Source organism: Anser anser (assembly GCF_964211835.1).
Source record: "Anser anser genome assembly, chromosome: 1".
In the NCBI taxonomy this organism is placed as follows: Eukaryota; Metazoa; Chordata; class Aves; order Anseriformes; family Anatidae; genus Anser; species Anser anser.
Genome location: NC_139720.1, coordinates 2082800 through 2098208, shown reverse-complemented (window position 1 = coordinate 2098208; position 15409 = coordinate 2082800). Strand labels below are relative to the sequence as shown.

Below are 15409 nucleotides of genomic sequence, written 5' to 3'. Positions count from 1 at the left end.
GGTCTCGTCCTGATTGCCTTTTCAGAGATTTTTTTTTTTTAAATGAGAGAGCTTCTTTATTTTTGTTCTCTTTCTCCAACAAGAGAGTTCAAGAAACCATCTTTTTTGATACATGTATACTAAAAATGCATCCTTGCAAAATTGATTCATTTTTGGCAACGATGTTTTGTTTCATAATTGGTGTAAAAAATAAAAAGGTTGTGTTAATTGGCTTCAACAGTTTTGATTTGCCCATGGGTTGTTTTTTCCTTGGCTTGGGAACCATTTCCACCTGTGATGTTTGGCCTCATTTATTTGCCTCATTTATTTGCTGTTAGGACGAAGATGTTGTTCGTGTGGTGGTAGATCCTCTGAGCCTGCTGTAGTCAGCAGAAAGAGTACAGTTGTATTTGAGCTTTGCATTAGGCATTATTTGCTCTTAGACGGGTGTTTGTCTTCAAAAAAGCACCAAAAGAATTCAAAGGGTGGTTCAGAAACTTTGGACCCAATCTCGTTGCCGTCAGGCAGAGGAACAGGTCGCACATGGCTAGGCTGGTGGGCTGCTCATTTTCTCTTCATCTTAGGGCACCTTAGACTGTCCTCTACTCCTCACCTTCTCAAAACACGCCATCAACCCCAAGGCTGGTTATAGGGAGGGTTTGGCCAGGTATTTACCCGCCTAAAGGACCAAAGCCTGGCATGCAAATCGATGTTTCCTTCCCCTTACGGCACAGCAATGGTTGGCACTTCCAAAGGAAATCTGGAGAAATCAGGGAGATGCTCTGTATGAACTTGTACCCCATTTATGCATTTGCCATACCAGATGAACTCAACAAGCCCCATCTACACTTCTCAGCATCGTACAAATGAATAATAACCGAGTAAGGATGCAAACAAAAAGATTTCCCTGCTGAGCCGAGTCACCCAGGTGACTTTGCTCCCATCAGCCGCGTTTACTCAAGTGAGTAACGATTGATGAGATCGGCTTTGATCCGTTCCCTCCTTACCCCAAATATCTGAGTGCTGAGTGGATCTCACAGCCCAAGTCGATGATCAGGTTAGGATACATCAGCTTACGCGTGCTGAGCTGTGCTCACGTGGAAGCCAACCGAAGGCTTGGAAAGCTAATATTTTTTTTTGTTAGCTATGCTAATCTGCTATTATTATTTATTAACCCATTTGTCAGATGGTAAAATCAACTTTTGATAAATATTAATTCTTCTCCCTGGTTTTAAATCTCCACTTTAAAACCCAGAGCAGTCTGCCAGCATTTCAGTGAATAGAGATCTCCCTCACCTGTCCATTTATTTCCCCCGTCCCTTACTAACTTGCTTTTCACAACCTCCTCTCGATAATCAAAAGAGCATTTATAATGCCAGGGACAAATACACTTCTGAAAGCAAAATGAAGAGCCTAAATAAAAAATCACAGAACAAGAGGCTCATCCCACTCACTCTTTCATATTTCATTATTTGATAACATCAGAAGATGAGTCCATCAGAGCTGCTTGGGCAAAGGCAAACAGGAGTGTGTCTGATCAATATTTATTAATACTTTCAAAGACAAGGGAGGCAAAGTTGAGCAGACTTCGTAATGGAGTGAATAATTACTCATGCAAATAGGGTTTGGCCGAAGGCAAAGCCATGCCAAAGCGGCAGGTTTTTAATTGCACCCAATTAAAAATGCATACCTTTTGCTCGCTCGCACTGTCTCGCTCGCTCATCTTTTCTTTTTTTTTTGTATTATTTTGCGGGAAATTTTTAATTAAAAAATAATCTGATCCTGAACCGAGTGACAGATGAATCCAGCGTTTATGAGGTGCAGAATCCTGCAGTAAGCTAGGATTTGGGACAGGCTAACGGAAAGGCAGCCATAAGGACAGGGGGGGAATGACAGGCCTGCACTGCTGAGCCTGACTGATGGTCAGCTTTGGCATCTCAGGAGAGGGATGTGAAGTGGTGTTGGTCACCCAAATGCCCACTGACGTCTTGGCCAGTCCCTGCATTTGGCCATCCCAGAGTCTGTAGAACCAGGGCTGTGGTGCCCCCAAGTGTCATTTAGCAGTAGAGACGCAGGGTCAGATGGGGAGATGACCAGAGGGGCTGTGGGCAGGTCGTTTCTTCTCCCTCCTGGTCCCCTGCTCAAGGGAGGAACAAAATTCTGAGTCCACGCAGGGATGGAAATGTTCTGGGAAGCTTTCTGATGGCCACTTACTTGTAGGAACTGGAAACTTTAGCACGTAGGAGGCAAAACTGGTAGCACAGCCCCAACCTCAGGTTTCCTCCCTGTTTAATTGCGGTGTTATTTGACATTTTCTGAGTTTAATATTTGCCTCATGGGGAAATAATCAGGAACATTTCAGGTACAGCAGCTCATGCACCTCTGAGAATATGCTTGGGGTTAGGCAGAAGCAGGAAGGATATGTTCTTGCTCCTTCTCTTGAGGTGGTCTGACACCTTGGAAGGCCAAGTCCTGGGCTTCGAGCAGAGACTTGCCACCTCTCAGAGGGAGATACGCCCCTGCCAAGATACACCCTGTGTCATTTTTTGAAAATGCAGCCAGAGCTGATAAAAGCAAAATCTCGTTTCACATCTGCTCAGCATCAATTCTCTCGAAGTGATCGATGTTTCCTAAGTCATGGTGTTTTCTCTGGCAGCCGTGCTGATTTTTCTCTGTGTTGTGTATAACCGTATTTGAGATATTGCCAATACCCTCAAAGTCAACCTTATATTCGATTCCTGCCTGTGTGTTGAAGCAGCTTTATAAATACCTTGATCTTTTTAGCATGTTGAGGCTAACAGTGGTTCCTGGGCACACGTCGGGGTGCCAGGACGCTGCAGGGCCCAGGGGTAGGCACCTGCCAGGCAAATTTGGGCTCTTGGTTCCTGCAGCATCCCAAATACAACTGCTTCTGGATGTCGAGTTCAAGCATAAAGGTTACGGGACCATGGCCCAAGGGAGGAACTGAAGTGAAAACTCGGCAGACCTGTCCTTAGACCACTGACCCGCAGGGTTTTGGCAGTCCCTGCCTGTAACTGGATGTCCCCCGAGCTGCTTTAGCTGAGGAATGAGCTGTGTTTTCTGGCTGGGAGGGAGGTTATTGCAGAGCCAGGGTTAGCCAGCCTGAGCTGATGCTGTCACCGCGCTGATGCTTGGAACTGCCGGGTTTTGGGTCTTGTGCCTACCTGCAAGAGCAGCCAAAATTAAAAGAACATCCAAATTTTGCTGGTTTTGATGCTGGCAACCTGGTCTTCCTTCAGCGCCAGGAGTTTCATAGCCTGCATCTCAACTGCACAGAGCTAACAGCCTGATTGGTTTTTCATTTCTTATTCAACCCCAAAAGCTATTTTTTATTTGTTTCTTACGCATTTTTTATGTGTATCACCCCTTGCACATGCACACTCGCTTCTTCTCTGACCACCCAGCCTGAATCCTATCAGCCCTCATTCTTGGAACTGGTGATTTTGGAGCTCCCCTTCCTCTCGCTGCAAGCCCACGTACTCTTGGCTGTCCCCTATCAGCAGTTACGTAGCTGCAGGTTTTCAACCACAGGAGCAAATTCTCAGCTCACGGCAGCAGGGGATGTCTTGAAGGAGACAGAGGAGACCAAAATGCAGCACTCTGAAGCCCAGTAGCCTGGTCAAGACCTGAGACGTCCCAAACACGGGGTTTTGCCACAGCCAGTTACAGTCATTGCTGCGGTGCTTTGCAGTCTGGCAGCACGCTGGATGCTCTGCAGAAGCACAGCTAAGCCAGACCCGAGAGCCTGCAAAGTAAAGAACAAGAGAAATTTAATATGCAGCTCTGCCATGTTTGGCCTGATTGCCGTTTTAATGCAGTCAAAGAGCAGAGAAAGGGAAGGAGGTGATAACTTTTCCTGGAGCCCCTACTCTTGGGTTTTAAATAATTTATTCCACCCAGATCTAAGCATTAGACTGCAGCCTGGCCTTGTCCTCCTACAGAAGCAGGGGCAGTCGTGCAGGTGCTGGAAGTTACAGGATTTGGTTGAAACAGTCCTTGCTGCCATGTGGTGCAAGAAAGGAATCTTTTCACTTCTTCCTTGAGCTTTTCGGACCCTTGTTTCTTTACAAGGGTCTGTAACACCAGTATGAATTTATGCCATCAGCCAACTCCTCTAGAAAGAGGGGTACTTGCCATCCAGGCACCACTTTTTTTGGATTTGAAACCCCAAACAGACCTAACCCCCAGCCAAGCTTCATCGCGTGCTGGAGCTTACCTGCAGTGGAGCCGTAGAGGAGAAACTTCCCCTGATCCCTGACCTTATCCTAGGCTCTGCCTTTCAGTTCCCATCATTTGTGCTTTAGATGGAAGAATATGGGAAGCGGGGTGAGTGGGACATGGGCTCCCCTGTGCTTGTACGTGCACACTTGGCATCTCCTGGTGTTCAACAGCATTATCTTTGGGCTTCCTTTGTATACCTAGCAATCCTTCTCTGCTCACGGCACCACTGAATAAAAAGTAACAGCTGATGGTATGCTACGGAAACACTCTACAGGATTCTACCATTCTGCAGATGGTTTTCGTGAACATCAAGCCTCAGTGCTCACCAGGGTGGTTTTTTTGTTTGCTTGCTTTTCAGGCAGTATTATGAGATGCTCTACAACACAGCAGACGAGCTCTTAAACCTCGTGGTGGATCAAGGCGTGAAGTACACAGAGCTGGAGTACATCTACGCCCTGAACTTACTCCACCGGAGCCAGACGGGTGTGGGAGACCAAACCACGCAGAATATGAGGCTGCAGAGGTTGAAGGAGATCATCTGTGAGCAAGCTGCTATCAAACAGGCCACCAAGGACAAGAAAATCACCACTGTTTAACTAAGTTGCTCGTCTTCGGTGAGCAGCGGGGGCTGTCTGGTCGCAGGGCCAAGCTTCTGCGTTTCTGTTAAAATTGGTGGCAAAAGCGTGAATCTTCTTGGGAGGTGGCCTGCTAGCGAGAAGGGAAATGCCGTTTGAAATTCGGTTTTGGGGTTCTTTGGGGGGTTTCGATGTGTAATTACGTAATGCTTCCTTAACGCCTTCTCCCAAGAGCGATTGCACTGCAGGAGGAAGAGGCTTTTTGGCAGAGATGTGGGTGGGATATTGGGCTTTGCTCTGTCGCTGCTGCTTTGCCTTGAGATGCAAGGCAAGCTGCTCTCTCTGGGGGAATGGGAAAAGAGATTTCATTGGGTTAGGCCGGTCTTCGGTGGAAGTTCAGACCACACTAAACAGCACCGTGAGAATTAAGTGCAGATCTGTTGATAACCTGGGATCTTGATGACTTTGAAGCTGTTCCACCACTGTTGCCACATGGGAAGCCTATTTCAGCTCTGCCTGTACTATTCTAAGTGACAGTTGTAGATGCATTTAGTTTTCTGCTCTTTCCACTGCAAAGAGATCTAGTTGCTTATTCCTACAGACAGTAGTAATAAGCCAGTTCTTGTAGTGGGAGGTGACGTGGGACCATTTGTTTCCACTTCTACTTTTTCATTATCACAGAGCCAGATGGCATCAGTTTCTGCAGCTCATACTGCACTGGATGATGGTGGATGTAGGAGAAAATTGCCAATATAAGGCAACAGCAGAACTTAATTCTCTTTTTCTGAATATATCTTTTGAGTATAGCTTAGCTCAGAAGATATTTTGTAATCACCATTTGATGCACTGGGAGGACGCACAGGCTTACGTAGCTCAGTGCTAATGGTCAGCAAGGGCAGGAGGAGGGTAGATCCCAGCTCTGCGGTATGAAGCAAGCTCGGGTCACCAGTTCTGCCTTGCCACCTGGTAAAAGGCTCTCGGTTCACTGAGGCTGATGAGTTTGTGCCAACCCTCCAAACCAAGAACACACTGCACTTGTATTTGGCAGGTAAATAGTCAGCCCAGCTGGGTTTCACGTCCTGAGATGGGTTCTCTCTCAGCTGTTTAACTGCTTGTGCGTCAGTCTTGAAACTTCAGAATTAAAGGATAATGTAAAGACTCCTCAAAGGCTCTGGTGCTTTATTTCTTTAAGAACTTAATTTAGTGATATTTGAAAGACTCTTTTCTGGGTCCAAAGTTATATGGTGTCCTGTGAGGTCCAAAGTCATATGGTGTCCTCTGAGGTTGCATCACTATGGAACTGGTCTTCTGAGTCACTCAGCCTAATCCCCGGCTACCACGGGCCAACTGGACAAGAAGCTTCTCAACCTCCACGTTAAAAGCAGAACGCAGTAGTTCTAAGTCGTTAGGATTTTTTTTCTGATTTCTAGTCTCGTTTTATTCATGAACCTAGTTTTTATTGTGCCAGTACCAGCCATTAACTCCAAGAGTTCCTTCCTTTCCTTGAGGAATTTGCACGTCTAACAAGTGGAGAACGCCATCATGGCCCTGTATGATGATGAGGGCTCTCCCTGGGGTAGCACATGGGGTATGTATTCCCTAGCCCTGGCATCCAAGTTGTGCTGCAGTGAGGATGCAAGAAGGCAGCCTGTTCTGCATCCAGACATGGGAGGATGGAAAAGAAGCTTCTTGGTACATACAAAACAGATTTCAGACCCTTTGAGGTACAGAGATGATGTGTGAGGAGCTCTGAATCCAGACTAGGCCGCTGTGGGCTAGAGTCAAACTATTTTGGATTCCTTTTGTGTCCTTTATTGTTAATAATCTGAGGCTCTGCCTCATCTTTACATGGCTGATCTTGAGCTTTGCAGTCCCCATTTTCCACCCACTGAGCAGCTGTGCTGGTGGGTGCCATGACAGATTGCATGAAAACAAAGAACATTTCGAAAATTTCAAACTTGGGAGTCTGTTTTCTTCCAAAGTAAATTATTTAAAAGAATCCTCTTTGAACTGCACATCACATTGTCCATCACACCACCACAGGCTGTAAATACAGAGCCCTAGGTCATGTCCATGCACTGGCCTGAGGTGCAAGAAGGCATTTGCTGGCCTGCGTGGTTCAAGAACACCATGGCACGACTGGAGAGAGGAGAGGCAAGGACTTACCCAGATCCTGGTATGGAGAGATTAAAAAGTTTTGCAATTGAGGTAATTGCAGCGTATAATTGGCCAGCATCTCCTTGAGTGTTCAGACTCAGTCCTCTCCAATCCTTTACAACAGAAGTTAATATTATTCAGTCTGTATATCATGGCAGTCACACCAAGGGTAAAAAGGGAGTGCCTGAGGCCACAGAGAAAGACATGAGCAGCATGCGGCTTGTCGGAAGCCAGAGCTCAAGCACCTTCTTTCAGCCACCCATTGGCATACTCTGCACAAGCTTTCTTGCTCCACCACAGAAAGATGCTGCCAGAAAGAATCCTCATCAGCTTTTGCAAATCCTTACTGAATATTTTTTTCCCCTGAAAGGTAACTTTTGAATGCACCATGCTTGCTGTGCCAACAGGTGCTTCAGAAATACAATGTACTCAGTGAAGGCTGTGATTTTGAAGCAAAGAGGACTCCGGATAGCTCATGTTTAGACAATGCACCTAGTTTTGTGTGTGTAGTTTTTAGATCACCCACCGTCTGAGCTGCCTTCCAAGAGAGAGCCTTACATGATCAGCAGGTCCATCCTCTGTACCGTGCAGTTACGCTTCACAAAACCACCTCCCAGTGAGTTTCCTGCATTATGTGCGTGTCCAGGTAGCAGCAATGACAGGGCAGCAGCCCGCTTACTACCACACACCTGGACAATGTGAGCATTGAGGGGACTTTTTCGGCACTAAGCCTGCCTGGAACAAATGGGTCTCCATTGCAAGGGGTCTGGCTTGTGTGTTGGCGTTTGTTGCAATCCTTTCTTGCTAATGGGGACTCGAGCGCGTGGGGGGAAGAGATCTTTCGGGAACATCTTTTGTTCATTAAGCTGTTACTGTGGGTAGAGTCAAGATGTTTTATTTAATAGCAAATAACTATTCAGACAACAGGCTGGCTTATCCTCTCACATAGTCCACATGCACACAGTCATACGTACCCATCTGGAGCCCCAGCTGGGAGGCCAAACCCACGGGCGGTACTCACGCACCAGGCGCTTCTAAGTAGGTGTTTGGAAAGTCCCCTGAGAACAAGTTGTCTCATCAGGCGTCTCAATAACCCTGTACTCATCGTCTCCGTATAACAGCCACCCTCTTTGGTGTGGTCCAGGTCACCCGGCCCCATTGTTGGAACTTGTGTGTGCTCATGGTCTTGTGCAGGCTCTGGTTGGCCTGAGTTTATCATTCCTTCAAAGCCAACAGACACACAAGTCTGAGCGTACCGGCCCTTGGGAAGCTGTCTCACACTTCCTTGCCTGTGTTTACTTTGCCTTTCTTTAGGTATTGGCCTTTGGTAACTACTTCTCCATCCCAGCTTGTGGAACGTACTCACACAAACTCACACAGACAGGGCATTTATAACATATTTAGGGTAAAAGATGGTTTTCTGAAGGGAGAAAACTATGTAAGTGTATTGCAAACTGTGCAAAGACCCCATGAACGCCCTTTACCTTAGACGTGAGCTACGCACATCTGCACAGCGTGACTTACCCTTCTGCCCTGAAGGAGGGACCCTGTCCTCAGTCTGGGACTTTGTTACGGGACCACGGATGTCAGCGCCGGTTCTGTTCTCTGCACCGCCTCTTGCCTACGGTGGTTTCACAGTCCTGATGTGACCCTGCAAGACACGCACTGCTTTATGGACAAGGCCTAGGCGTTTTGTTTTGTAATGCAACATGAAATGCTACCAGCTCTGCCAGCACTTAGAACGTAATTGTTATATAGATGTGGCCCTTTGGTGCTTAAAAAGACAAGGAAATACTCCTCCAGACCGCAAAATGAAATATTTTCATGGGAGCTGTAAACGTTCATGAGGGTTTCACAATTTCCTCTTTACAACCTCGTAATCTTTACTGGGTTTTAATTATCGCACTATTTTGAAGCCTATGCCAGACATGGAAGTGGAAGGTAAAGTAAATTACTCCTGTTCCTGCCACGGTTGTGTATCAGTCACCAGCTCATCCTCTCCCAAGTGCCTCCTCCCTCTTGACAGCTTCTTAATTAAGGATGGTATAAAGCTGTCTGTTCGACAAATACACATACAACTGTATGTATGTACACACTTATATACATACCCGTATATATATAAGCCCCTAGAGATACCGTGGCGTGGGTCCCCTCGACCCCATAAGCTGCCATAGATGTGGTGAGCGCAGCCACTCAGGGAAAGCAGTGGCTGGAAAGGTTTGCGGAGGAGTGAGGCTCTCTTTCTGCCTTTTATTGGCTGTGCTTTATTTTATTAGCACGAGTCATAATTGCAAATTTCTTTTTCAATGTGGCACATTGCAATAAAGGGGAGGGCACTCAGACAGGGAGCAGGGGAGAGCTGCCAAGAGGAAATTAGTGTTGCAGTAATGTCAGTCCTATTGCTCTCGGGCAAATGGGGAAGGTTTTTTGAGATGGGGACAGGGAGTTGGTCATTTCACTGAGCTGAGATATGGAGACGTCACACAAATGACCATTAGCCACTCGCACACCGATCCCCAGTCGTGGGGATGAATTCCCACAGCGGGAACACGCAGTGCTCCCCAAGCCTCATCCATCGCCACAGCCCTCAGCCACAAAGCTGACTGTGCTCTCATTTCAGGAATTTATTACCCAAAGCTTAGATTTTTTTTTTTCCCCACTGCACTTTAAATACCCAGTGACCCGTATCAATTATATCACAGTAGCAACTTGAGCCTCGGGCAAGGCTGGGTGTCCGCTGCTGAACATGTGCATAGCAGGGGATGTTCTGCCCTACAGAGTTGGAGCTCAAAAATAGCATGATGGATGATAAACTTGAAAGGAAACCAAGATGCAGGGAAGTCAACTGATGCTCTCCAGGCCACGGTCCCTGGAGGATCAGCCCTGCTCTCACTGCTGGGCAAAGCAACCCTGTAAATCTGAGCCAGAGCTGCCTGTGCCCTGCAGTTCACATCTTACCTTTCTGCTTCAAATGGGGAGCGTGCTCAGAAATGAGGCGTTTTATTTTATTTTATTTTATTTTATTTTCCTTCCTTTTGCTGATTGAAACTAACAACTGAGCCAGGAATACAAAATTAGGTGGCTGCGGCCAGCATATAATCATTACATTTGCTTTTGGATAATCTGTGTGGAATTCATCAGGAGCGATTTATTGGGAAGTTCATTGCATCGGTGTTCATTATTTACTTTGTTAGGCTTGGGCACAGTGGCAATCAGTGAAGAAAATTGGACAGTTAGGGCCTTGGACTTCAGTGTTTGTAATTTCCTCCAGCGAGTTGCAGCATGAAATATATTCGGCGCAGACGAATCACTCCTCTGTGTGTTCAGCGTGCGCATCCGGGGGCACTCGGCTATCGGTGTGGCTCTGACAAACGAAGAGGCAAAAGCAGGTTTGTGGAAAAGAAAAGAGAAATAAGAAGCAGCCTGAATCACAACCCTGGTGGTGGGCGCTTCCAGAGGCCTGCGGTGACTGTAGGCCCCAGCCATCAGCTGTCCCGTGCTACCTGCAGTGCTTCTCCAGCAGCGTTTGCTGTCAGCGTCTTCATTCCCCCACACTCAGGGACAGTCTGCCAGGCACCTCAAGTCCCCTGTGGTGTCTGTCCCGTTCCCAGGACGGTGGCACATCCCTGCCACCAGCAGCACAGGACCAGAGGAGAGCAGAGCAGCCGGGGTGTGAGGGGCTGGGTGCAGACGGTGTGGGATGGGGTAGGGGAGAGCCCATCTCCAAGCTGGGACAGACCTTACAGGAGGGGAAATGCTGCAGTCTTGTCCTCACAGACAAAGTCCCCATCGGGCTCTGACTGGCATTAAGGTGAGGAGCTAAGGAGAGACAGACAGAGAGACCTGACACCACCTCGAAGATGCTTAAGGCCATTGCCACACCTTGAGTGCTGTGCTCAGCTTTGGGCCCCTCACTACCAGAAGGACATCGAGGCCCTGGAGCGTGTCCAGAGAAGGGCTCCGAAGCTGGTGGAGGGCCTGGAGCACAAGTCCTGTGAGGAGCGGCTGAGAGAGCTTGGGTTATTTAGTCTGGAGAAGAGGAGGATCAGGGGAGACCTTATTGCTCTCTGCAACTACCTGAAGGGAAGGTGTGGGGAGCTGGGGGTCGGCCTCTTCTCACAGGTAACCAGTGATAGGACCAGAGGGAATGGCCTCAAGTTGCACCAGGGGAGGTTCAGGTTGGAAATGAGGAGACATTTCTCCTCAGAAAGAGCGGTCAGGCGTTGGGACGGGTTGCCCGGGGAGGTGGTGGAGTCACCGTCCCTGGGGGTGTTCAAGGAGAGGTCGGACATGGCACTTAGGGACGTGGTTTAGTGGGTGACATTGGTGGTAGGGGGATGGTTGGACCAGATGATCTTGGAGCGCTTTTCCAACCCTAATGATTCTAGGATTCTATGATTTTCCACACGGGGACAGCGCCGAATTCAGGGATGGGCCCCAGGCCAGCAAGCAGCCCGCTCTGCCGTGTCCCCCACCACGCCACTCCCCAGTGGAAATGCTCAGGAAGGAGCAGCAAGAAACACGAGAGGATCGAGGGGAAACAAGTAAACCCAACCCACGGGCCAGGTCTGATTTAGGAAATATGGCTGTGGTCCCAGCAGGCTGAATAGCAAAGCTCAGGGCTAAGCTGACCGGGAGGTGGGGAGCCAGCACACACCTCTGCCCCATCCCCGTAAAAGCCAGGGCCTGCAAAGTTGGTTTAGGCACGATTCCAGAGGCGTGCAGGATGCCTGATTTACACCTTGCTTCTCTTCCTGCTCAGCACCTTCCTCGGCACCATTTCGGGTTTCCCCTTCTTCTATTGCCTGGCGCTTCTCGGTGGCTCACCGAGTGAGTTCGCGTGGGGCTTTTGCAACTGCAAAGTGCTGCCGGAGTGCCAGGGCTGCCCATAAATCTGCTTTGTACGTGGCACGTAGTTGGGAGCTGATTGTTTTTATAATTGAATTGTAAATCAATGTATTTAAGGCCAGCGTTTGCCGTTAACGCTTCTGAGTATGAAATGCTCTCTCTGTCGATATTGGGAAAGTTTTATTAGGATAATAACTGCTGATTTAGAGCTTCGATTCTGGATTTTTTTTCACATGTTCGGTTCAGTGTTTGCTGTTCCAGAGTCAGGAGAGTTTGGGGAACGGTTCATGCCACAGCCACACACCACTTGAAACGCAGTAACATGAGCTTGGATGCGTGGGGGACATCTCGCACCCTTCGTGCCACGTCAGGCCCTTTGGGCACTCTCAGGGAGCAGCAGATGAACGAGTTCTCCTTCATTAGCAGAACTGGGTCACTTCCCACCTGGCCGAACCACTCCAATCCCCTCCCTGAGCTTTAAGCTTGGGAAGCCGAGTGCAATGTCTCCTCTAGACATGCTTTTGGTGTCGCGGCCACCTCAAGCAACTGCTCTTTCACCAGGCCAGGCTGGCCGTGATGTGGGTTGCCCTTTGTCTTACTTTCTCATTCCCCTGGTCGAACATCAGCCCAGAAGATTTACCTCTCCTTGGTGCATCCTGAAATCCCCCTTCTCACATGAAGAGCAGGACTGTGTCAGAGGAGGCTATGAATAACCGAGCCTGCATCCCGAGCTGTGCTCATTAATCACTCAGAATTGAAGCCCAGGCGTTTAGGGGAGCCGTAAAAGTCCCTCATCTGCATGATTAGCTCTTTCCCTGTTGATGACAGAAGGACGCTCTTTGAACAGTTACTCCGTTTTTAATGATTCCTCGAACGTGAGTAGATTGCCCCAAAAGCACTGGGCAAACAGACACAGCCCCTTGTGCCATCCAAGCCCTTTCCTTTAGTGGATTGAGAGAGTCCACAACTCTGAGTGCACAGAGGTCGGATGAGGGGGGCACAGAGACATCTGTGGGCACACTGCCATCACCGCCCATGGAAGGGCCACCTACCCCTGCTGTGTGCTGACCATGGAGGAGGGAAAGGTTGAGTAAGAGAGGCTGGGGCACTGAGATGGCAATGGGAAGCTGCAGAGGACTCCTTACAGGTGGTTGGTCAAGTATGGAGGCAGCTAGTGACATTGACCCTGACAGATCTGCTGTAGCTTGGTCAGCAGATCCTCCTTCGCCTCCACAGATCAATGCAAGCATGGCTCCATCACCCACCACCATCCCGTCGATGCCACATGCACAGTGAGGTGAAGGCTTCACCCTGGCGTGGTGAAGGCTGCCAGCGCGTGGGCTCCAGTTGGATCTAACGCCTGCTGAGATGCTAATAAAAAGCAGTTCCTGGGAGGTGTTTGAAAATGACTTACATTTACTTAATTACTGCGAAACCTCCCACCCTGCTCACCTAACAGCCTCAAAGGCACCAGCCCTAAAAAAAAACCGACAAGTGCCAGGGAAATGGTACCCACCAGGACTGTGGACAAGCTGGAGCTAAAAAGTGATGGCAGCTCCTGGGGACAAAGAGGGATGAAGAGGAAGCAGAGGGAAGTTTCCCTCCCTCAGCACTGGGCACAAATCTAAGGCATAAAAACAGTTGTTGCTCATGGCAGAAGGTGGACGGATAGTGTTTGGCCATTTGGGGCGGCCATGGTAAGTTGTTAGGGTGGCATTTACTCTGTGTGATTTCTGGGGGAAAAGGACAAAACTACCATTACCACCTAGGCATTTTTCCCCCAAATCTGATTCTTTGTTTCATAGCCCCATTCAGGAACAATCTGTCTCCAGCCCAAAATACGTAAGGCTCATTTCGCTCCCGTTGCCATCCCCCGTGGAGAGGGGTCTTGAAGGAGCCATTTCAGCTCAGAGCACCAGAGCAGGCAGCCGGTTCCTGCACTGCCAAGCCAAACAGATGGGGTGGGGAGGGGACAGGGAGGAAAGACAAGCGTGTTTCTGAGGTTCTAATAATCCCTTCTCCTGTCTGAATCCTCACAAATCCCAGTGGAAGGGCAGGCATTTTCCAGATGGTAGGAAATAAACTCTGGGAGACTTCCACGCAGAGAACTCATTAGCCCTGCTGGCTCTGCTCCAAGCTCGATGGCAGCCCGTGTAGACTGTATTTGGACCTGCCCTTTTTTTATCATCTGTTCCCATGAAATCTCCAGCCCCATCTTACACAGACAAGCTGCCCAGCTAGCTATTAATTTGATTACGTGTGGCCTTTGCCTCTTGGAGAGCTTGGAGCTCAGGCAAGTATCTTCCTGCAGACCTACTGCACACTAATCCGAGCATCTCAGCTGCCTTCACGCCTCCCGTCTGCTCGCCTCTCATCTGATGTTAAGCTGCCTGTGCAGAGTCTGGGGAACAAAGAGGTATTTGGAGGGAGGCATTGCATGCACATGCATGCAGAGGGATTTAAGCCCAGCCACAGCCAAATGTTACTACCGTGCTTTGCACAGGGTGCAATGGTGGTCTCGGTCATGCCACACATCCCTTACACCCCACAAACCAGGGTGTTTCTGATGCTGTAGGTGTTTCTGGCTGCAGTAGTGACCTGGCTCGGCAGGTAGTGTGCTCCTCTTTGTGTGGTTGCTGGATGTCAGACAGCCAAAGTTGTCATCTACGGTAAGAGTTAGTCTGCATTTTTTTTTCTCTCTGAAACTTCACAGCTGTTCCATAGCACAAAGCTCGCCCAGCTTGCAGATAGTTCGAAGCCTTGTAACAGTCCTTTGAACAAGCCCCACTGAAAGACAGCTGTTTCTGCAACTCAGCTGGGTTAAAAGTGTCCCGCTTCCCTTGGGGGTGACCCGAGTGCCCTCTGTTTTAAAACATGGGAGGCAGGGTAAGAAAACCCTCATGCCGGTTGAAAGAGATGGCAGAACTGTCCTGTTTCATTGCAGCAGTGTTTTACACCCAGGAAGATGTTCAGAAGAGGTTTGTGCATTGTAAGGCTCCATGTACGAAGTGGTATTTTTCAGGTTTGCAGTGAGCGGCTGTTTGTACAGGCTCAGCGTTTGCTGTCTGTGTTGGCTGATCACAGAATCATAGAATCATTAAGGTTGGAAAAGACATCCAGAATCATCTGGTCCAACCATCACCCTACTATCAATGTCACCCACTAAACCATGTCCGTAAGTACCAGGTCCTGATGGTGTTCCTGTGCTTGTTGGACAGGGATGGCAGCAGACAGCCAGGGCAGAGTGGCTCGCTAAATGGGGTTCTGTCCTCCTAAGATAGGATAGGGTAGGGTAGGGTAGGGTAGGGTAGGGTAGGGTAGGGTAGGGTAGGGTAGGTTAGGATAGGATAGGATAGGATAGGATAGGATAGGATAGGATAGGATAGGATAGGATAGGATAGGATAGGATAGGATAGGGTAGGATAGGGTAGGATAGGATAGTTCAGCTGGAAGGGACCTTCAAAGATCATCAATTTCAACCGCCTGACCACTTCAGGGCTAACTGAAAATTAAATAATATTAATGAGGGCATTACCCAAATGCCTCTTGAACACTGACAAGTATGGGGCATCAACCACCTCTCCAGATAGCCTGTGCAGTGTTTGACC

The 15409-nt window shown here is 48.6% G+C and overlaps 1 protein-coding gene across 3 annotated transcripts in view; it reads left to right on the top strand.

Moving 5' to 3' along the window:
• EXOC4 (exocyst complex component 4) overlaps positions 1-5957 on the top strand; it is a 382597-nt gene extending 376640 nt beyond the window's left edge. For all 3 annotated transcript variants that reach the window (XM_083819252.1, XM_083819251.1, XM_083819253.1), the window contains one exon: positions 4580-5957. In XM_083819252.1, coding sequence (XP_083675378.1) covers positions 4580-4817 — 238 coding nt within the window. In that variant the 3' untranslated portion in view covers positions 4818-5957. The remainder of the gene's footprint in view (positions 1-4579) is intronic.
• Positions 5958-15409: the final 9452 nt, after the last annotated feature.